General features: G+C 58.3%; 1 protein-coding gene across 12 annotated transcripts in view; it reads left to right on the top strand.

Annotated features, from left to right (window-relative positions):
• ADGRG1 (adhesion G protein-coupled receptor G1) overlaps positions 1–20,984 on the top strand; it is a 56,075-nt gene that overhangs the window by 26,729 nt on the left and 8,362 nt on the right. For 4 of the 12 annotated variants that reach the window (XM_053211402.1, XM_027075847.2, XM_027075846.2 and 1 more), the window contains exons 2-5: positions 17,688–17,785; positions 18,539–18,976; positions 19,610–19,742; positions 20,298–20,445. In XM_053211402.1, coding sequence (XP_053067377.1) covers positions 17,722–17,785; positions 18,539–18,976; positions 19,610–19,742; positions 20,298–20,445 — 783 coding nt within the window. In that variant the 5' untranslated portion in view covers positions 17,688–17,721. Of the gene's footprint in view, positions 1–8,214; positions 8,579–8,726; positions 9,332–17,687; positions 17,786–18,538; positions 18,977–19,609; positions 19,743–20,297; positions 20,446–20,984 lie in introns of those variants that run through there. The other 8 variants (XM_053211405.1, XM_053211403.1, XM_027075853.2 and 5 more) reach the window with 5 other exon arrangements.

Raw genomic sequence — 20,984 nt, 5'->3', positions numbered from 1 at the left:
GTCCGGGGTGCAGGTGGGGAGATGGGAAAATGTGGCAACACAGCCCCGAAGCCCAGTGCCGCCCCTCCCCCTGAACCAGAGCCCGAGCGGGCCTGGCACCCGCAGTCCCGTCCTCGGGGAGGCCCTGTGGACCCTGCCTTCTGATTCACGGCAGATGGGGCATCACGTGAGCACATCATCAGGGACGCAGGCGCCCAGGGACCAGACAGATGGCGAGTGGGAAGTGGGGCAGGGCTGGCACAGAGGGGTCCCTCGAATAGCGGGGAGGGGCTGGCTGGGCCTCCGCCTCTCCAGGCTTACCCTCCGCCGGTCGGCATGCCTCACCAGGAGTTCCTCGAGGCCCTTGTGGAGCCCTGCAGATCCTGGGGTCAGGCCCGGGCTGCTGGGGAGCAGGGCTGAGGGTGTGGCAGGAGTTTGGGACACCAGTATGTGACCCCTGCCGGGTGCCAGCCTGCCCGGGCACAGGTGGGCTGAGGCACCTGCCCGGGTCCCTTAACCTCCCAACTCTCCCTGGATCCCAGTGGTTTGGCCGGGGCGGGAACATCCTGGCCCTTCCCGGCCTCAGACCCCGCTGGGCCCTGGGCTCCGCGCTTTGCACACCCTTCGTTCCTGTGAGGCACGTGCCCCAGGTGCGCCTGCTTGAGAGACGAGGACCCTGAGGCACAGGAGGCTTACCCATGAGTAAGTGCTGGTCTTTGGGGCTGCAGAGTGTGAGATCTTGTCCACTGTGCTTTCCTGGCCCCTCAGTCAGGAGGGGGCTCCTCGACCAGACCGGGCTCCGCGCTGGGTGCCAGAGGGCACGTGCCCCTGTCTCAAACCCCATCCCTGCCACTGCCGAGCCCACGGTCCGCTAGGGTGCCAGGACCCACAGAGACAGCAAGGTCGGTTTACCTGGGGAGAATCCTGGCTTCGTTCCCCTCTGGTTGTGTGAACTGGGGTGTCTGCCCCGGTTTCCTTACCTGGAAAAAGCGGATAGCCATAGTGTCTATGTTGGGGGGCAGTTGTGAACGTTAAGGAGTTAATGCAGTAAAGCGTCTAGCATAGCGCCTGGCCCGTATAAACGTTCGTCTTTGTCATATGATCTCCACGGAGGGCAGATGGGTGCACTGAGGCCCGGAGACAACTTGTAACAACCGGCAGCAGTAGGGGGGGAAGGGGAGGATTGGGTGCTTCATCCTGCCTCCCCCCTGGGGAGAGCCGGGGCCGCCTGGGCTCTGGCAGAACCTACCCCTTCCTCCTCCTGCCTGACTTGTGCTGTGGTGTGGAGGTCAGTGGCGTGGGCACCGGGCTCTTGAGCGGCTGCAGGCTCGGGCTCAGACAGTCTGCGCGTGCTTGGCAGTTGCAGGCAGGCAGAGATAAAAGCGTAGCTCCAGAGAAGCCGGCGGGGCCTCTGGGCATCGGAGGACAGGGCTCTGCATTACAGGGAGGCGGCCCGGGGCGGGGGCCTCGCTGTCTGGAAGCCAGCCCAGCTCCAGCTCCCTGAAAGAGGCTGGCGGTTCGCAGCTAATGACTCCAGGCTGGCTCCCCAGGCTCAGGGCCACTTAAACTAACTCTGGAGATGAGCACGACAATGACAGCAATGAGAGACGAGAGAGACCTCTCAGGTCTCTGCCCTGTCCTCAGGCCTCTGCCTTCCCCCTCCCAGAAGCCCTGGCCTTGGCTTTCAAGGCCCAGGGGAGAGAGCAGAGGGCTACAGGGGCCCAAGGGTGCAACCTCCCTGGACCTCAGTGTCCTCGCTATACGTGGAGAGGAGAGTGCCACCCCCTGGCTGGGTGATTGCTGGAATTTGGGGCAGCCGATGGGGGCAAAGTGTGTCCTAAGCATGTTGTGTAGCTTTGAGAGGCCTTCCCTAAACCTGGGCTGAAGGTTTTGTCTTCAGGGTCACATGGTGGCCAAGTTAGAACTAGGTTCCAATCCTTGAAAAGTGACCTTGAGCGGGAAGCTCTGTCTCTCAAAGCCTCATTACTCAGGCTATAAAATGGGGATGAAGGTACCTGGTATTTCTAGGGGACCCTGTGGGGATTAGCTGAGACAGCTAAACACGTAGGGCCCCACGGGCAGTAGACCCCCACGTCCAGTTGTCCCAGACCTTTGCTCCTCCGTCATCCAGTTCAGCTGTTCCCCAAGAGAAGCAGCATGGTGGCCCTGGGGCTGTCTGGCTTTGTCCCAGCTCCATCAACTATGTGAACTTGGGCAGGTGTATTAGTCTCTCTGTGCCTTGTTTGCCCCATCTTAAAAATGAGGATGGCAGGGGCTCCTGGGTGGCTCAGTCGGTTAAGCGTCCAACTTCAGCTCAGGTCATGATCTCACAGTCCGTGAGTTCGAGCCCCGCGTCGGGCTCTGTGCTGACAGCTCAGAGCCTGGAGCCTGTTTTGGATTCTGTGTCCCCCTCTCTCTCTGACCCTCCCCCGTTCATGCTCTGTCTCTCTCTGTCTCAAAAGTAAATAAACGTTAAAAAAAAAAATGAGGATGGTAATGGCACCTTGAGAAGGTTAAGTGAGCCACTAAATTTTAGGTGCTGAGTGTAGTGCCTGGCACGCCATAAGCGATCTTGTCGTTGCCACTGTTCCGGGCCACCACCAAGACCTTAGGGAGCAACAGTGAGTTCATCCTGGAGCATTAGCCCTGTGCCCCCATGACATCATTGGGAAAGTCGCCAGGCACCGGAGAGCCCGTGGGGCCTTGGACGCCCCCATCTAGGGGGGTCTTGATCTGTTGGCATGCATTCTTCAAGAATGGGGCTCCCTCCTGCTCTTCTCTGTGGCCCAGGGACTGGCCCGCTTGGCCACTGTGCTGGGCCTGTACGGGAGGCCCGAGTTCAAGCTGGGCGGGTTTCCTAGGGCGGCACTCTGTGGTTACTTCTCCGCTGGTCTGAGTTCCCTTGGCCTCTTGGTCCCTTGCCTGCACTGGGTGGCTGACCCCCTCTGGGCCCCTGGCCAAGTATGGCTCTCAGGGAGGGCTCTGTGGTTAGTACCTTGGGTCTCTGACCCTGTGGCAGGGGGGACAACTGCCCAGACCCACCTGTCTTCATGGTGACAAATGTGAGGGAGGGGTGAGCCCCAGGGGCCGACTGGAGCAACTGAGTCACGTTTGGCCTGGCGCCCTCTGCCCAGTGCTCCACCAGCTGTGTCACCATCTGGGCATGCGCCAAACCCCGGAGAGACTCATAACCACCCCCACTCCTACCTAGGACATACAGTTGCACTGCCTACAAAGACCCTCGTTCAGTCCTGGGTGCTGCTGGCCCTTGGAGATTTGAATCTTTATCCACACTTCACAGATAAGGAAGCAGGTGTCAAGTTCCCTGGCCAGTCAGTGGCAGTGGGGGCCTGAGCACAGGGCTGGGCTGTTTCCCACAGCACCACAGATGGCTGCACCCATTTGCGGTAGTGAGCTTCCCGTCCCTGCAAGTGTTTAAGTTTGGCAGGGAAGTGTAGAGGGAGCTTGAGCAGAGTGTGAGCTTCTTCACGGCTCCTTCCAGCCCGGAGCTTTTCTGGCCGTGGGCGGGAGAGGCACCCAATTCCCACATTCTCCCCAGGCATTAGGTCCCTGAGCAGCCAGCCCACTGGTCATCCTAATGGTATCAGATGGTGTTTGTGGGCGGGTGGTGCCTTCACAGCCTTGCCTGTCACTGTGTCCAGACTTCCACCATTAGCACCCATCCAGTGGCATCTTCGGGACACTCCCATTGTTTGCCTAATCATCCAGCACGCCAGGTGAAGGGGCACCGGGTGTGAGGGCATCGGGGCTCAGGGACCAACTGAGACAGGAGGCTGTGATGGAGGGGTCAGAAAGGGGGACCCCCCCCCCCAATCATCAGGGAGCTGATGCTGTCCCTTGCTCTCCCTATCCCATGGACCTGTGCCTGGGTACGGGTGTTCCCAACTCTGTGGTTCTAGCCCCTCCCACACACTTGCATGTGACAGAGCCTCTCGAGAGAGCTGAGGGCAGCAGGCAGGGCCAGAAGGAGTCCTCACGCGCTTTCCTCAAAGCTGTATTTATCGTATGTCTGTGGCTGAGCCTGCCACAGCCTCCTGGGCCCTGCCGCCTATGCACACACCCCAGACCAGATGGACAGGGTCTGCTCTCCAGCTCCTGGGCTGGGAGCCAAGGATGCCCGGGTCCTGGTGCCTGGCCTGGCAAAGGGGGCACCGGGCCGAGGCGCAGTACCCGTCACTAGCTGTGGCTGGGAGGACGGCCGGTGCTTTCCCACGGAGACTCTGCAGCAGGTGTCAGCACGCCTGGGAGTCCTGCCTCGGCTCCCCAACTTGGGTTCCCTCTTTCACAGAGCTGGAAGCCACAGTAACTGCCGTCCAGGGAGGGTAGGAGTGTTTGCAGACCCCATGGGTGTGGGCAGGAGGGGGCCTGGCCCCTGTTCCCAGGCTGTGAAGTTTTGGATGTAGCACAGCCTTGTAGACCTGCATATCCACCTCCCTAGAGTGGCTGACGCTTCCTCTCCATGTCCTGGAGATGCCAGGACTGGGGCCTGGGGGGCCACAGGGAGCAATGGGGACAGTGCAGCTAAGGGAGTGTATAGAGCTGGATTGGAGTCCAGTCTTGCCAGCTGTGTAACCCCGGGCAAGCGACTTCTTCTCTCTGAGCCTCAGTTTCCTTAGCTGTAAAATGGGCCTAATAGTGTCCCCTCCTAGAGTGGGCATGTGCATTATGGAAGTCAGGTGCAGTTCATATGGTTTGTGCACCCACGTCGTTCCCTTCCCTGCCCCAGCAGCCTTGTGAGTCTCTGCGTGCTGGCCCTTGGGATATGCCCACCCCCAGGTTCCTAGACCCCAGGGTCCTCCGTGGCCACAGACATGTGCTGTTTCCCATCCCTGCTCCACCTTGGGGAGCCCACAGGAGTCCAGATGGAAGTTAAGCATTTGCAGAAGTGGGAATGGGACCCACCTTCACGGGCAAATTCCTCCCTGGGCCCCCTCTTAGCCCTGGGCCAGAGGAGTGAGTGGTCAAGGGGCCTGATGTTAATAACTTTGCCTTTGTGTCAAGAGAAAACCCAAGGTTCAGTGATCACAAATTTAGGTGGCATATCAGACATCATCTAATCTAGCAACTTTGAAAGTCTGTTTTGGTCCCAATGATTTAGAAAAGGCTTGATCTTGCAAGCTTCTGCATTGTAGGACTTTTCAGAGCCTTTACCAGGCAGCCGTGTATTGAAGGAAATGCTAGGCTGGAGTTTCAGGTCCCATCCCTATTCTCGAGCTGTGCAGTCTTGGGAGTCCCTCTCTGGCCAAGCACTTGGCAGAGGTACGTGTGCCCCTGACCAGTCAGACGCTGGGGAGTCGGGATGGCTCAGTGCTGGAACCCCCTGCCGCAAGTGGCACTTTTGGCTCAAATCTGTAGCATCGGGAATTGGCTCCTATTGGCAAGAGGCTTGGAGCCTGCCTGACCCGGTTAGAATCCCAGCTCTGGTCATTCATTCGTGTATTTAACGAGTAGTCATTGAGCGTCTACTGGGGGCCAGACTCCTGCTAGGGCGGGAGCTACACGTGGTGAGCCAGACAGACAAGACAAGGTAAATGTTGAGAAATGGAGACCAAGTAAGCTAATTGGAGGATCATCTGACAGTGTTGAGTGCTGTAAAGTTAAGAAGATAAGGCGACACAGAAGAGAGTGATGACAGGGAGGATAATTTTGGTTGGGTAATCATGGATGGCTTCTTGGGGGAGGAGATATTTGAAGTAAGGACTGAGAAGAGAAGACACCAATCAGAGAATGGGTCCAGGAAAGAATGTGCTATGCTTTGGGGAAAGCACATGCAAAGGCCCTGAGGTGTGTCTGAGGCTAGAAAGAAGGCTAGTGTGCTGCCAGTTGGTGAACTCAGCAGGGAGTGGGTGGCATTAAGGTGGAGAGAGAGTGGTGTGGGGTCACTAGCTTATTTTGGCAGCCATGCTGCTCCCTGAGCCTCAGCTGCCTGATTTGTAAAAGGAGCCTCATTTTTTGTCCCACACACCTCCACTCTGGTCGTCAGTGTCAAGACCATTGTCAGTGTCTTTGGCAGAGACTTGGCTCAGGGCGGCAATGACCTATGAGCTATTGTAGGTATTTTTGTCATCGCAAGTGCTTGGAGACTTTCGGTGGGACCTGGGATGTTTCGCCTCTGTTTCCCCGCTTGTCGCTGCAGTTAGTGAGCACCAAGTGTGTGTAAAAGGCCAGGGGGGGCCCCATCTGCGTCCTCCCCTGGCTCCCCTGAACTGCAGCCCCCTGCCAACTCTTTTTAAGCACAGAATCTTCTGATCCAACAGTGACTCCCTTCTCTGGCCCAGCAGGCTCTAGAATCCTTTCCGGGCGAAGGTTCCACTGAGAACAGCAGCTCCTTTCTTTGCTTTCTTTTCCTCTTCCTCCCGGGGCCAAAAATAGTGCCTGAATGGGACACAGCTCTGGGCCAGCGGCAAGACAATAGCTGCCTCCTGGCTCTGGTCCATGGGTGGGGGAGGAGGTGCGAGGGTGCATGGGCACTCCATCCCCCTGGCCCCAAGCCCTGCTGCCTTTCCCATGGCCTCTGCCAGAAACCACCGCAAAGCCCCTCCGTCCCCTTTGCGTGCGATTGCCAAGGGGGTTCCCCACTTGTTCTGGGAAAGTGTTTATAGCTGCTTGGCTGCGACCCTAGCCCCTTAGCCCCCTGAACAGCGCCACCCTGTCTCTGATCTGCCGCTGCTCTGGAGCCAAAACTCCAGCCGAGACGTCTGTCCCTGGTTCCCTTCCCTGGCCTGTCTGGCACGTGGAGGCCACCCATGCCTTTGATGTCCTTTCCTCTTTGACTCACTGGCTATGGAGGACTTTTTAGAGGTCACAGTGATGCGCCCTCTTGGGAGGAGGTGAGCTCCCTATCACTGGAGGTGATCAAATTAAGTTCAGATGTCCACTGGATGGGGGGCAGGATTAGTCAAGCATCAGAGGGACATTTGGTCTTGATGTCTCCATGTCTCAGAGGAGATCTTGGTTTGAGTCCCACACCCCTCCTTTGCCAGCTGGGCGGCTTTGACCTGGCCACCTCACTTCCCTGAGCCTCTGCTTCCCCATCTGTAAGAGAGCTTCAACGGGGCTGACCTCGGAGAGTGGTAGAAATCGATCTCCAAAATGCCTGGCGTAGTATCTGGCACATAGAAGGGGTTTCGGAAGCTTTGCCTCTGTTCTCTTCCCTCCCCGCACTGATACTTACTCTGGATCACAGAAAGGAGAGTCTGACCCACTCCTGGCCCTCAGAAAACTCTCTGAAAGAAAGCCAGGGGGAAGCTCCCCAGCCCTAAGGATAACTCAGAAGGAAGATTCCTGGTGGGGTCTGGCAACTTAGGAAGGCTTCCTGGAGCAGGTGCCCCCCTAAGACTCTTCTAGGGAAGTAGGTACACATGCTGTACTTCTGACAGCCAATGGTTGGTGGGGGAGGCTAGAGGGGTGTCCAGCTTGGGATGAGGTCAAGGCCACAGACTGGCAACCCCCAGGGGCAAATGCAGCTGACAGTAAGCATCTTGGGTGACAAGAGTAGCCCCCACCGGGTCCCAAAAGGATTTGGTTTAAAGTCAGTGCTGACAAACTTAGGCAGGTGGCCTCCAGTGCTCTCTATAACCTCCTCCCGCCAGCTCTCCCTGCTGGACCCAGGGCAGCATCTGAGTCTGGAGACTTGGGTACCAGGCAAGTTAGGGGGCTTGTGCTGTGCTGGGTCGGAGCCGGGGAGTGACGTAGTTGCCTTCCTGCAGCTGCCAACAGTTGCCAGGGAAACGGTTGCCAGGGGCTGCTGTCACCTGCGCCCCTTCTCCCGGGCTGGTGGCTGGGGCTTGCAGCCCGTCTTCCCTGGCTGCCCGCTTTGTTTGAGGCTCCAGGGAGGGGGCAGGGGCTGGGGTGGCTCTGCTTGGAAATCCTCCTCACGGAGACTGAGCCACCTCCCCAGCAGGCAGCAGTCTGCAAGGGAGGCCAACCCTTTGCTCTCGCGTTCGCGCTCTTTATGCACTTGCAGTCCACTCGGTGCCACAAAGGCGGAGTTCCAGGTACGATTCTTCCCCTCCTCCTGTCTTCCCTCCATCCCTCTCACTCCTGGTCCTGCTTCCTTCTCCTCCCCCTCCCCTTCCCTTTTCCTTCTTCTCCCTCCCCTCCTTTACCTCCCCCTCCCCTGCTCCTCTCCTCCTCCTTCCCTTCCCCCTCTCTTTCTTCTCTCCCTCCATCCCTCTTCCCCATCTCCCCTTTCTCTCCAACACCTATAGCTGATGGGTGGGGTGGGGGTGGAGCTAGGTGGCACCAGGGACCCTGGGAGAGTCACAGATGCTACGCTAAGAGGGATTTGTCAATTCGATTCGAGAGCGGCTCAGGAACAAGGAGGAATGGTTGAGAGTAAGGGCCCCACAACCCTCCCCTCGGTCACTCTCTGGGCTCCACCCCCAATGATTAAAGATAAGCCTCTGAGAGGTGTTGGGAGGCTGTGTCCCTGGCTGGGCTGGCAGGAGCCATGCTCCATGATGGGCATGGGGGTCCCCTGGACCCTCAGGGGAAGGGTGTTCAGCTAACCCCAAGGAAACACATTTTGGAGCATCTCTTCTGTGAGTTTTAAAGAGAACCCTTTTCTAGCAGTCAGGTAAGGTCAAGGGGAAATGGGCTACAGGAACAAGAGCATCCCTTCTGGAGCCAGGTCCTGGGAGCAGCATCTCGTCTCCACCACTCGCTGGCTATAGGTCTCAGTTTCCTTATTTGTCAAATGAGCATAATGGTACTTGTCTCTTAAGGTTTGGGGGAGGATGAGGGTTACTTTGGGTAAAGAGCTTAGAATCAAATCTTGCGTTTCCAAAGAACCTAATTCATGTTGCCTTTGTTACGGGAGGTGGCGGGCACACTGCCCTTGAGGTGTGCGAATGGGGGTGTCGGACCCCGCGGTCCTGGGTGGCGCCTGCCGTGGGAGCGGCGAGCTGGATGTGATCCTGGTCTGTGCGTCCGCTGCCCTTCCCCAGAGGGGGCTGGTCCCTCAGCCTTGACCAGGCCCCCAGCCTTGTTGGGGGAGGAGGCTGTGTGTCCCGCTGTCCTCTCAGCCAGGAGCGGGACCGGAGGAAGAGGGAAGAAAGGGAGGGTTGGTGGCTGGCCTTCGAAATGCGAGGGTCCTATACCCCGAAGACGGGCTTTCTGCCAGGCCCAGCCTAGCTGACCTGTAGCCCCCAGAGCAGGGAGGTAGCTGTGCTGACCTCGCAGGCCTGGCCTTGAGCAGTGTGGGAACACAGATGGGGAAGGCACATTTCAGCCAGACAACTGAGGTCTGCCTGTGGTTTGAGAGGGAAGAGAGTCTGGCCAGGAGGAGAGGGGCCCAGCATCTTCTTTGTTCCTTTCTGTCACCTGGGAGGTAAGCCCTGCCCTTCCCTGTAAGCATCCTGAGGGCCTGGGCTATAGAGAAGACTTTGGGGAGGGGGGGGGGCGGCAGGGACAGGGCTCACAGTCAGCCACTTAACACTGGAGGAAACTGAGGCTCACAGAGGGGACAGGCTGGCTGAAAGTTCGGGGGGCCAGGTCTGGACCTTGCACATCTAACTCCCGCCAACTCTGCTCTGGGAGTCTGCATTCCCTGGGCAGGTGCCGACAGTGTGTGCCCTGGGGTCCTAGAGTCCAGCCTCAACTGCTCCCTGGGGACAGGGCGGTGGGGAGACTTGGCAGCACGGAGCTGGCACCAGGGTCCCTGGACTGCCTTTGGGAAATCCTGGCGCCTGAGCCCAAACCCAGCCTGGGCCAGATCTGGGACTCTTCTGATCTCTTCTCTTCTTTAGGTGGCAGGTCCCTATAATCCATTCTCAAATTATAAGAGGCTTTAATTCTCAGCTTCTAAAAGCTCTGGCATGTTCATTTGTCTCTTTCTTTCTCCCTCTCTGCCCTTCTCTCCCTCCTTCCCCCTCAATTCCAGCCTTTTAAGTGTCACAGCTGCTTGAAGCGAGGCTGAGAGCCCAGTTGGCTGTGGCTGACTTTAATGGAATGGCTAACCTGGGGACCGAGCTGGCAGTGTCCCCTTTCCTCAAGAGCTGCTGCTGCCAGCCTAAGGGAGGTGGGATGGGGCCTCACACACCTCCAGCTCCCTGGGGACCTCTTGCCTGGAAGAGTCAAGGATGGTGATGAGTTGCCCTGGGGAACATCACAGCCTGAATGGCTCCCACAGCCCATCTCAGGCTAGCTAATGGCCTAAGAGGGGAGGGGAAGGGCTAGAGGCTGGAAGGGAGGTTGCTGACAGGTTTCTTATGTGTGTGGAGTCAAGATTTTTGAGAGCAACATGTTTCTCATGTTGACAACAGGTGCTCATGCTAAAAAGGATACACCATCACGGTGGGCTGGGAAACTAAGCCCAACCAAGCTCTGTGGATTTTCTTTTTGCAGGACTTATCAGAGCCTTTGATGTGCTAATACATAAGACCAAACAGGGCCTGCTGCATTTCTCTAACTGGGAACTAGCACTTCTTAGAAAGTACTCTGGCAAGTTACTGCTTGGTAGAGATGGGGAACCAGTCTCCTCGAAGGGATAGGACTCTGGAGACCACAATGACAAAAAGCATGGCTTTGAGGTTGGGAGGCCTTAGGTTTGAGACCTGGCTTGGCTGCTTACTTGCTACGTGATCTTAGGCATCACCTAACCTCTTTGAACGTCACTTTCATTATCTTTAAAGTGGGGGTAATGGGGAGACTGGGGGGCTCAGTCGGTTAAGCATCTGACTTTGGCTCAGGTCATGATCTTGCGGTTTGTGGGTCTGAGCCCCACAACGGGCTCACTGTTGTCAGTACAGGGTCTGCTTGGCATCCTCTGTCCCCCACTCTCTGCCCCTCCCCACTCTCGTGTGCTCTCTCTCTCTCTCAAAATTAAAGAAACATTAAAAAAGTGGGGGTAATGATAGCACTTGCCTCACAGACTTATGTTGGGGGCTGAGTGATAATTTGCGCAATGCTTTGCATGATGCCAGCACAAATTGAGCACTTGCCAAATGGAGCTGCCGTCCTCCCTGTCCTTGGATTCCGGGGTTCCTCCCCCTGTGCCAGACAGACCCTGTTCAACCCCACCCGCCATGTGGCGTGGGGCCAGAGTGCGGGGGCAGTGGGGAAAGGGAGTAGAGGCCCGAGGCCCAGGGCATGAGATACATCTCAAGGCTGCCATCAGGGAGGAGGACTGGTGTGTGGAAAGGCTCGGAGGAGGGAACCCCCAAGCCTGGGCTCGCCTCTGGTCGAGTGGCAACTCTCTGTTGGACCCCCTGAGGCCTCTTAAGTGAGTGTTCTGCTGACAGGCTGCAGGGTGTGTGGCTTTGGTAACTGGCTCTTGGGGAGGACTCAGTGTCCTTCTACGTGGACAGACCCTTTCCTTCCCCCCTTGCAGGGAACTCTCTGCTTCTCCCCTTCCTCGGTCTCCCCACAGGGCCAGGGCCCATCTGGGCACGCGGAGGGAGTCGTTGCCTAAGGGCTTGGCTGGACCAGAAGCCGCGGGGAGGTGGGGCTGTGGGGCTGTGCGGGCAGGGTCGGCCCTCCGGCAGGTCTGGTGCAAGAAAGCCAGATTCACCCCAGGCGGTGAGTGGGGCAGTGAGTGGGCACAGCCTTGGCATCCGCCAGCCTCTGGCAGCCAGCAGCTAGCTTCATTTTTACTCTCTTTTATTGTAGAAGAATTCCTGACACCTGAAGTCACTGTTTCCCCCAGCCATCCCAGAACACCCTTCCAGGGTAATCCTCCGGCCTAGGTGGTCCCCTAACTTGAGCACAGCTGCCTGTTCCCAGTTCCCAGTTGGGGAACGGGAGCAGAGGGAGGAGACAGTGAGCCCCGGCAGAGTGTGGAGGGCTGGACGAGGAGGGGGCTGTGGCCCTGGGTCCCACTCAGGACTCCGGGGACTCGCTCTTTGATTTGTTGGATACATGGTGTTTCTAAGTGAGATTTACTTTTTAATGATTTTTTTTAAATGTTTATTTATGAGAGGTGGGGGGAGCGGCAGAGAGACAGGGAGACACAGAATCCGAAGCGGGCTCCAGGCTCCGAGCTGTCAGCACAGAGCCCAGCATGGGGCTCGAACCCTCGAACCACGAGGTCATGATGGCCCGAGCCGAAGTTGGATGCTTAACTGAGCCACCCTGGTGCCCCAGTAAGATTTACTTTAATCAAGTAATTTGGAAAGCACCAGTGGAGGGTCTTCAGCCCCCCCAGCCCACCCCTCACAGAGGAAACACCTGCAGGCGTCTGCTCTCTGTTCTGTTCTAACTGCCTTCCCGGCTGCCCTTTGAGGTCTGAGCAGCCCTCTGTTCCTCCCCCACAGAGCTGACCTGCCCCCACTCCCAGCCGCCCCCACTCCCAGCCGTCTTCGGCTTTCTCCTTGCTGCTCTGCATACTTGCACTCGCGTGTGTGCACACGCATTCGCATTCGCATGCATGCTTACACTCGCAAGGTTTCATGCTCACCCACCCTCTCCTTTTCCCTGTCCTGGGTCAAATCCTTCTTTCCTAAGCCCCCTGCACGGGGCTCAGGGGGGTAGCCCGAAGCACCATGCTGCCCCCCACCTACTGGAGAGCATCTAAGGATCCAGGCTGGAGCTGGAAAGCCGAGCTGGGTCCTCTCCCTTCTGTCCCACCCCCAAGGAGGGCCAGATGGGGCTCACGCCCGAAAACCCACGCCAGCGCTCCCCTTCCACCCATGCCCTCCTGCTCCCTTCTGTCCTTTGGGAGGCCCCTTCCAGGTTCCTGGCACCCTGCTAAACGCCAGGTGAACCGCAGAGGAACACGACATGTCCTTGCCCCCAGCCCAGCCATTGCCATTCAGCGGCTGAGTGATCTGGGGCTGGGCCCCTGTTGTCTCTGACTTTCTCTGTAAAACACGGTTACCGTTAGCCCAGGCTTGTCACCCATGATTCCAAGCCCTCGGAGTCTCAATCCATGGGATGCCTGTTAAAGCCAGACTCCCCACTCCCACCCCGGACCTGCTGCCTCTGATCCTCAGAGTGCGGGGCGTGTGAAATGCATTTTAGTGAACTCCCTGGCATGATTCTGGCCCTCGGGCGAGTCTGGGCACCTCTGGAATGAAGTCTTGTGGCAGTGGGGACCATATAGAATGGAGGGCTCCCCCTCCCCCCAGGAACCCATAGTTAATTCTGATAGGGACTGGGCGGTTGGGGAACTCTTCATGGGGAGGGTGTGTCTTAACTAAGTCCCAGTAGGTGGGTTGGGTCATCCTAGGGATGGGGCAGGCATTCCTGGTAAAGGGTCAGTCTGGAGGTGGCACCGAGGTGTTTGCGGTCATCAGGGTGTGTGACGGGAAGGAGGAAAGCAGTGGGGGAGCAGGTCTGGGCATCAGCCCAGCCGGATATGTTGGAGAGGTGCCTGCCCAGGAAGGGTTAACCCCAAGCCCGATCAGGTCCTGTCCACTCAGCTTCCATCTCCATCCTCCGAGGAAATGGGTTTTCCAGGAGCCTGGACTGGGCCAGCGGTGACTCGTGGTTCTACACGGATGGCAGAGGAAGTGACTCAGGCCCCGGGGGGGAGAAAGTGAGCCACGGGTCCCCTGCCCACTGCCCCCTCCCGAATCGTGAGGATGGGCAGGGCTGGGCCTGAGCTGGAGCCAGGCCTCTTGGGGCCAGCAGGGCCCGGGGGTGGGGGTGGGGGTGGGGAAAGTGTCAACTTAGACGAGCCGTGGCCACCCTCCACTAGTGTCCTTGGGGACCTTGGGGACCCTGTGATGCTAACCCATTGTGTTAAGCTGGGCTGGACCGTTCTGTTCTCTGCGTGTGTTTACGGAAGGCCTGAAGTCAAGGGCAGCTGCTCCAGAGGCGGGGGAGGTCTCTCCTGAGGTTTGGCCCCCAAACCCCCTCTCCCAGGCTGGAATTGTCTGCACTGCCGGTGGTCTTGGCCACCCCCCTCATTTTTTGAAGTGGGGGGGGGATCTCCCAAAGCCAGGGGAGCACATATCTCTAGGACCTCTGCCCGTACCACTTCTGCGAGGAGCCCTCCAGAGCGAGACCCAGGCCTGTATCTTGGCTCCACCTGGAGTGACCTTGGATCGGACGGCCCTTCCCTAGCCTCAGTTTCCTGGTCTGTAGAATGGCCAAACGGTAGGACCAATCTGACACAGCGGCTCTGGGGATTTCACGTGACAGCGCAGGTGACCCCACCGCAGAGATCGGCGTGGTGCTGCTGCTGGGATAGCCCCCCTCGGCTCCCCAGTCCTGGCCCAGTGCTGCGTGAGGTTTCACGAGGGTCTTGCCTGCGGGCCAATGGTTGGTTTGAGGAGTACTTGGTGGCCAAACTCGGTCCCGCTCTGCCGGTCCACAGGTCCCAAGGCCAGGGACGAGGTTCTGTCCACATGGTCTGTGTAGAGGTCCACGTAGGGGCCGATGGTTGCTGAGTCTGGGGTTCAGCCTCCAAAGCACAGGATCCCTCCCTCCGGGCTGAGCCAAGTGGGGGGCACCCAGGGTGGTGACGAGGGCATTCTGCAGCCCCACGGGAGGTGCTGGGAGAGTGTGGCCCCCATCGAGGATGCTGATGTGGGCTGCGTGGGGTGGCGGGTGTGTGTACAGGGGGCAGACGGTGGGGAGCCCCCCTGCCCATGGGCAGTGGGGGGAGCGAGGGAGGAGGGTGTGATGAGATGGGCAGCGGGCGGAGTTCTCTGTTGCGTGAAGTGGGGATGGGAAGGTGCTAAGTGAACAAGCTGGGCAGTGCCCTCCCCCTTCCAGGTAGGGCCTGGAATCTTCTCATTGTCCCCAGTCCCACTCTCCTATCTCCTATCTTCTGTTCTGTGAACAGCCTCGGGTCCAGGCTACAAGGGTGGGGTTTCAGTCTCCCCATTGCACTCCCGGATGGGAAGTTTCATGCTCTAAGAATTTCCTGTCAAGGTGCTCTGGAGGCTGAGCTGGCCAGGGCCACAAGGCAGGGGGCATGGAGGGAGGGAGGGGTGGAAGGAAGGCCGGGGGTTGACTTAGGGTCAGGCGTTAGCTGGTCAGAAAGCACACAGTTATTTATCTGACACCCATGGCGCCTACCACATGCAGGGTCCTGTTCTAAGTCCTTTACAAGCATCAGTTCATTTGCAGGAGGCCCAGAGAGGGAGAGTAAGTAGCCCAAGGACACACAGCAAGTGAGCAGGAAAACTGGAAGTCGTACGCAGACAGTCTGGCTCCAGAGTCCTCTCCACTGCCTGAGAGTGGGTTAAAGGAAACCAGGCAGACCCTCCCACTCAGATCCCCAAAATGTCCGCGGGGACAACGTTGTCCATTTTGGAGTGGCTGTTGAAACAGCTAAGATGGAGTGGACACGAGCCTGGAAGTGTCAGGGTCGTGCAGCTGGGCCTGTATCTGTGAGTGAGTCCCTTCCATGGTACTCGTGGGGGTGCGGCCTCGCTCATGCCCCTCCAGTGACTAGAAGTTCTCTTCTTCGTCTTGGCCTTTTTGCTCTTGAAGCTCAATCTGGGAGGGTCGATGCAATGTGGATGATTCTGCGCTGTCCTGGGCCCTCGTCTACCAGTAATGGGAGCTCACTCTGAACGTCAGCCGGCCAAAGAGAGACCTGGATTTTGGCGAGCCCCATCCTTGCTTGCTGGGTCATGTCAGGAAGCCATTAGCCCTCTCTGGGCCTTGAATCCGAATACCATAACATGGAGATTTGGACCAAATTCGCAAGTGATCCGTCAGCTACGAGTTCACAAGTATAGAGCCGTGGCCACTGTGAGGGGGGCTGCCTGGAGGAGGTGACGTTTGGATCAGGGATCAGAGGTAGACAGCAACAGGGACTGGCAGAAAAGAAAGGGGTCCGGACATGCTGCTGTCTCCGGATGCTGGGTTTCCTCCTGCGGGCCTGAGGTGACAGGAGGCAGTTTCAAAAGGAGGCAAAATGCTCAGAGAGAACACAAGGTGAAATCTAAAAAATCACAACGTGGGTAGCAGTGGCCTTTCCCTAAAACACTTTCATATGTGTTAAAAAGAACATTGTTTTTAAAAAGTTTATTTATTTTGAGAGAGGGCGCATGCCTGCCACAAGCCAGGAAAGGGCAGAGAGAGGGAGAGAGAATCCCAAGCAGGCTCCGCGCTGTCAGCACAGAGCCCTACGCGGGGCTCGAACTATGAGATCTTGACCTGAGCCAAGTCAAGAGTCAGACGCTGAACCAACTGAGCCACCCAGGAGCCCCTCATATGCTTCTTCTGAGGGGTCCTGTGATGCCACTGAGGCAAGATGATGACACGGTCTGAACTGACAAGGTCTAAAAAATTGGGGTTCCCTTATGCATGGTGGGACATAGGAGCCTGGCTCTAGTTTTAGGGGGCCAGGGGTTCAAGGAAGGAGACAATGAGCTCCTGCCGGGGCCACCTGTCCCTCGAATGTTACCCTCAAATATTCTGTCTGAAAGCCACCTCATCCTGGAAGCCCCCCTTGGCTTCTCCTGAACTTAGACTCCTTGGGTGCACCCAGTTTTCTAGGCTTCCCTTTGTCTGGCTTGTGACGGATGATTGTATCTGCAGCCGCAGCCATATGCAGGTACCCATGCAATGAAGATGCCTGTCTGTGCCTGTCAGCTCCCAGCTCAGTCACAGGGCCGGCTGGCAGTGGTGAGCACCAAGCCGCCTGGCATCTCTCTCTGAGTGCCAGGCGTGCAGGTTCCCTGCTAGGCCCCACAGTCCCGACCGGGTGAGGAAAGCCCTGGCCTCTGGGTAATCTTGGCCAGGTCGTTTAACCCCTTGGGCTTCAGATTCCCTGTCTGTGAAATGGGCCAAGAACGGCGCCCACTCCACGGGGTTGAAGCGAGGATTAATACAGGCACAGAGGTGCGGCGGGAGAGCACAGGCTGGCAGACTGGCTCTCGGCCAACAGAGATCCTGGGGATTCCGAGGGCCCACTCCACGCTGGGGTGGAGCTGGGGGGGGAGCTGGGCCGTACTGTCAGCGTGTCCTTGTCAGACTGAACACACTTGGCGTTTCCAGCTGTGGGGGAGGTGGGGTGCGGGGGAGGGCTGGGACCTGGCTCCCCCCGGTGGTCATGACAGGAAGCACCCTTTTCCTCTGTTCCCTGCAGAGGGCGCTGTGGGTGCACTGATGCTTCACTCCATTTCCCTCACCCCTCCAACCGCCCGGCCTTTGTCCCACAAGCTCAGCGCACTGGGCCCTGTCGGTAGAGATGGACCAGGGGCTCCCTCTCTAGCGGAGGAGGGGGTACACCATCCGGCACTGCCTGGAGGCAGAGGAGGCCCTGGCCAGTAGTGGGAAGCAAAGGAGGCCAGGACTGACTGTAGAGGGAGGTGAAGAAGGCTTCCTGAAGGAGGTGTCCTCTGAACTGGGTCTTGGGGATGATGATGGTGAGGTTCCTGGAGGAGAAGCCGGAGGGCCCCCTTTCTCCTGCATCTCCCCCAGGCCTGGAGGGGCAGGGTGGTGGGGGTGGTTCCAGGTGGTCCTGGGAAGCCTTTCCCACCAGATTCTGGCCAAGATTACCCATCGCTGCTGGGTCTGCAGGGAAGTCCTATTGGCCCCATTTTCTGTGACTTACACAGGGTCGCGCAGCAAGTGAGGGGAGGAGCCAGGACTTGAACTCAGCCGGGCGCCGCCCCTTGAAGCTCAGCTTCTGGCAGCTCTGGCGAGGTCCATGGGCTGTATCCACACTTGCTTCCCCACCTCACATCCCACACCCACCCAAGCTACACTGGCTTCCCCCTCTGCAGGGCCGGCCCAACCACCTTGTGGGGCTGGCCCCAGCTAACACTCCTGGCCTCTTTCAGGCGGTGACTTCTCAGGGTGACTTTGGGGAGGAAGATGGCCACCCAAGCGCTACTGCAGACGGCACTGCTCCTGCTGGGTCTGCTCTTCCTGGTTCAAGGTAGGCTATCTTGGAGACGCTGTGGGACCGTTGTGATTTACATTAAAATGCCCCCATGTCTGGGACAGCTGCCAGCATATCCACGAACCCGTTTGGGCAGGCACGGGACTTTAGACACAGTTTAGCAAGTGGACGGTATCTTGCAGAAAAAGGGACCCCTTCTTTCTGGCAGATGCAGCCCCACAGTGCACAGTTTGGGATGGGGAACATGGATTGGGTTTTGGCCCCACTCACTTCTGCAGCCAGAACATCCTTGTGCAGTGCACAGCCTGCACAACTGTCTATGGTAGGCATGGCCTCAGGAAGTATTTTATTGCCTTTTTTTTTTTTTTTTTTTTTGCCTTTGGGACGCCCGGGTGGCTCAGTTGGTTAAGGTCTGACTCTTGACTTCAGCTCAGGTCATGATCTCACAGTTTGTGAGTTTGAGCCTCATGTCAGGCTCTGTGCTGACAGCTCAGAACCCTCATGGGATCTTCTCCCTCTCCATCTCTCTCTGCCCCTCCTCCTGCTTGTGCTCTGTCACAAAATAAATAAATAAACATTAAAAAATTGTTTTCGCCTTTGAAATTATCATTACTTTTTAGTTCTTTTCATCATTTGTGAGCAGGGCACATTCACATTTTTGTAGACCTTGGAGGTATAGGCCCGTGGAACATGTGTGAGTCCCAGGCACCGGGATCCTGTATTCTGGGCCCAAGGCCTGCCCCCCTCTTCTGCCCCTGGCTGCTCCCTGCCGGAGAGTCCCGTCTATAGTCTTTCCCTCCTCAGGTGCCCGTGGCAGGAGCCCCCGTGAAGACTTCCGTTTCTGTGGCCAGAGGAATCAGACAGAGAAGAGCAGCCTCCATTACAGGCAGACATCAGACCTGCACATCTCCATCAAGAACTCCGAGGAAGCCCTCACAATCTACGCCCCCTTCGCGGGAGCCCTCCCGACCTCCCGATTCTTCCCCGACCCCAGGGGCCTCTACCACTTCTGCCTCTACTGGAACCGCCATGCTGGGAAATTTCATCTTCGCTATGGCAAGAACGACTTCTTGCTGAGTGACCAAGCCTCTAGACTCCTGTGCTTCCGGCACCAGAAGGAGAGCCTGGCCCAGGGTCCCCCACTGCTCGCCACCTCTGTCAGCTCCTGGTGGAGCCCCCAGAATACCAGTCTGCCCAGTGCTGCTGGCTTCACCTTCTCCTTCCACGGTAAGGCGACCTCCAGGCAGAAGGAATTGCGCAAAGGCCTGGAGTCTGGGCAGTGGCCTGGGCCGCAGAGCTTAGCTTTGTTCCTGGGCACTGGGGAGCCATTGAAGGTGTCTGAGGAGGGGAGGGGTGTGATCCAAGATGTGCTTCAGGAGGTTTGTGGGAAGGTAGGGGGTGAAGGTAGAGGAGCAAAGTCCCATCCAGAGGCTGCAGGGAAGGTCCAGGCGAAGGAAGATGAGGCTTGACCAGGGTGGGAGCAGAGAGAACGGAAAGACAGGACCAGGTGTCAGGAGCCAGAGGCCACACAAGCCCCCCGCCCCCTCCCCCCACCCCAAGAACCCTCCTGGGATGGGCCCTCTCGGCCCAGGTGTGTAGGCAGAAGGACACCTGGGTAGCTGTGTCCCAGCCTACCCTGCTGGGGCTGGAGTTGCGGGAAGGCTTCATGTGGCAGAGCCCCCATCTGGCTGGCTTCTGGGTGACCTTGGGGGACTCCACCCCACATCTTGGAGCCTCAGTTTCATCCTCCGTAGAACTGGGGTTGGAGGCCTTCAGAGTCATGTGAGGGTTAAATGGGAGTATGGCGGTGTGGCACCTCCTTTACTAGCCTCAGGCCTGTCTGTCTGTCCTCTGCTCCAGATCCCCCCCAGAAGGCCTCCCACAATGCCTCGGTGGACATATGTGAGCTGAAAAGAGACCTTGAGCTGCTCAGCCAGCTTCTGAAGCACCCCGGAAAGACCTCGAGGAGGCCCTCGTCCACCCCTGCCAGCCAGTAAGCGTGGCCCCCAGACCCGGAGGTGGGCAGACGGTGACCTGGAGCAGGAGACAGGATGGAGGAAGCCTCTCCTGGGGCTGGAACATTCCCTTCATCTTTCCACCTCCTCCTGGAGGAATGGAAATACAGCCCTCAGGCCAAGCCTTTGTCAAAACTATCACACTGAGTCATCCCAGGACGGCCACCCAAGCCCTCTTCCCCGCCAAGAAAACCTGATGGGCCCGTTTGAGAGCTTGGCAGACTGAGGCCCAGAGATGGGCAGGGCTCCTCCATGGCCAAGAGGGGGTCAGTATAGGCAGAGCTGGGCCCGGAACCTGGTGCTCAGGATAGCCTCCCCTTTCCTGTTTGCTCTGATGATCCAGCTTCCTCTGCCCCCCCACCCCCCCTCCCGCAGGTTACTCTCTCCTGCGCCAGCACCAGAGGGCTGTTTTCTCTCCCTCCCACCCCCCACTCTCTGCCTGCCTCTTTCCGGTGTATCTGCCTCGTCTCCCCTTCTTGCTCCGTCTCCCTACCCGCCTTGATCAACCTCTCCACCCCTTCTCCCCCTGCTAGGCAGCTGCAGACCCTGGAGTCGAAGCTGACCTCTGTGAAGTTCACGGGGGACACCCTGTCCTTCGAGGAGGACCTGGTCAACGCCACGGTGTGGAAGCTCCAGCCCACAGCCAGCCTCCAGGACCTGCACATCCACTCCAGGCTTGAGGTCAGGAGGCAGGGGCCAGGCTGGCCGGGGCAGGAAACAGATGTGGAGGCGTGAGCACTCTGGGAGCCAGATGTGTGCTGACAAGGAAGATCTCCGGCCCAGGGAATACCCTGTTAGTGGCTACCCCATGGCAGAGGACCCTCCCCAGGGATGGGGACAGAGGTGGGGGGGACCGGCATCAGAGGCTCCTATGGCACCCCCGTGTAAACAGAAGACCAATCCCAACGTGCCTGTGGGTGCGCCTCAGTCTCAAGGCTGCCCCTTGAGGGGCTGGGAGCTGGGAGTCCTCACATCCTGCCACCTGGGGTGCCGTCTGCAGCACTGGCGTCTGAGGCCCAGACAGCACGACACTGCGTGAATCCCCCTGGAGCCCTGGGCTCTAACCACAAGGCTCCCCAGCTGGCGCTGGAGCCAAGGACAGGAGGGCTTCCTGAAGGAGGTGGGCTTGGAGGTGGCAGCATCCAGGGAGGTGTTGGGGGTGCGTGTCCAGGAGACCTAGGAGCCCACCGCTGGCTGAGCCCCACAGGGACTCTGGTCCG

Source organism: Acinonyx jubatus, chromosome E2, assembly GCF_027475565.1.
Source record: "Acinonyx jubatus isolate Ajub_Pintada_27869175 chromosome E2, VMU_Ajub_asm_v1.0, whole genome shotgun sequence".
Lineage (NCBI taxonomy): Eukaryota > Metazoa > Chordata > Mammalia > Carnivora > Felidae > Acinonyx > Acinonyx jubatus.
This window is presented reverse-complemented; position numbering and strand designations above follow the sequence as displayed.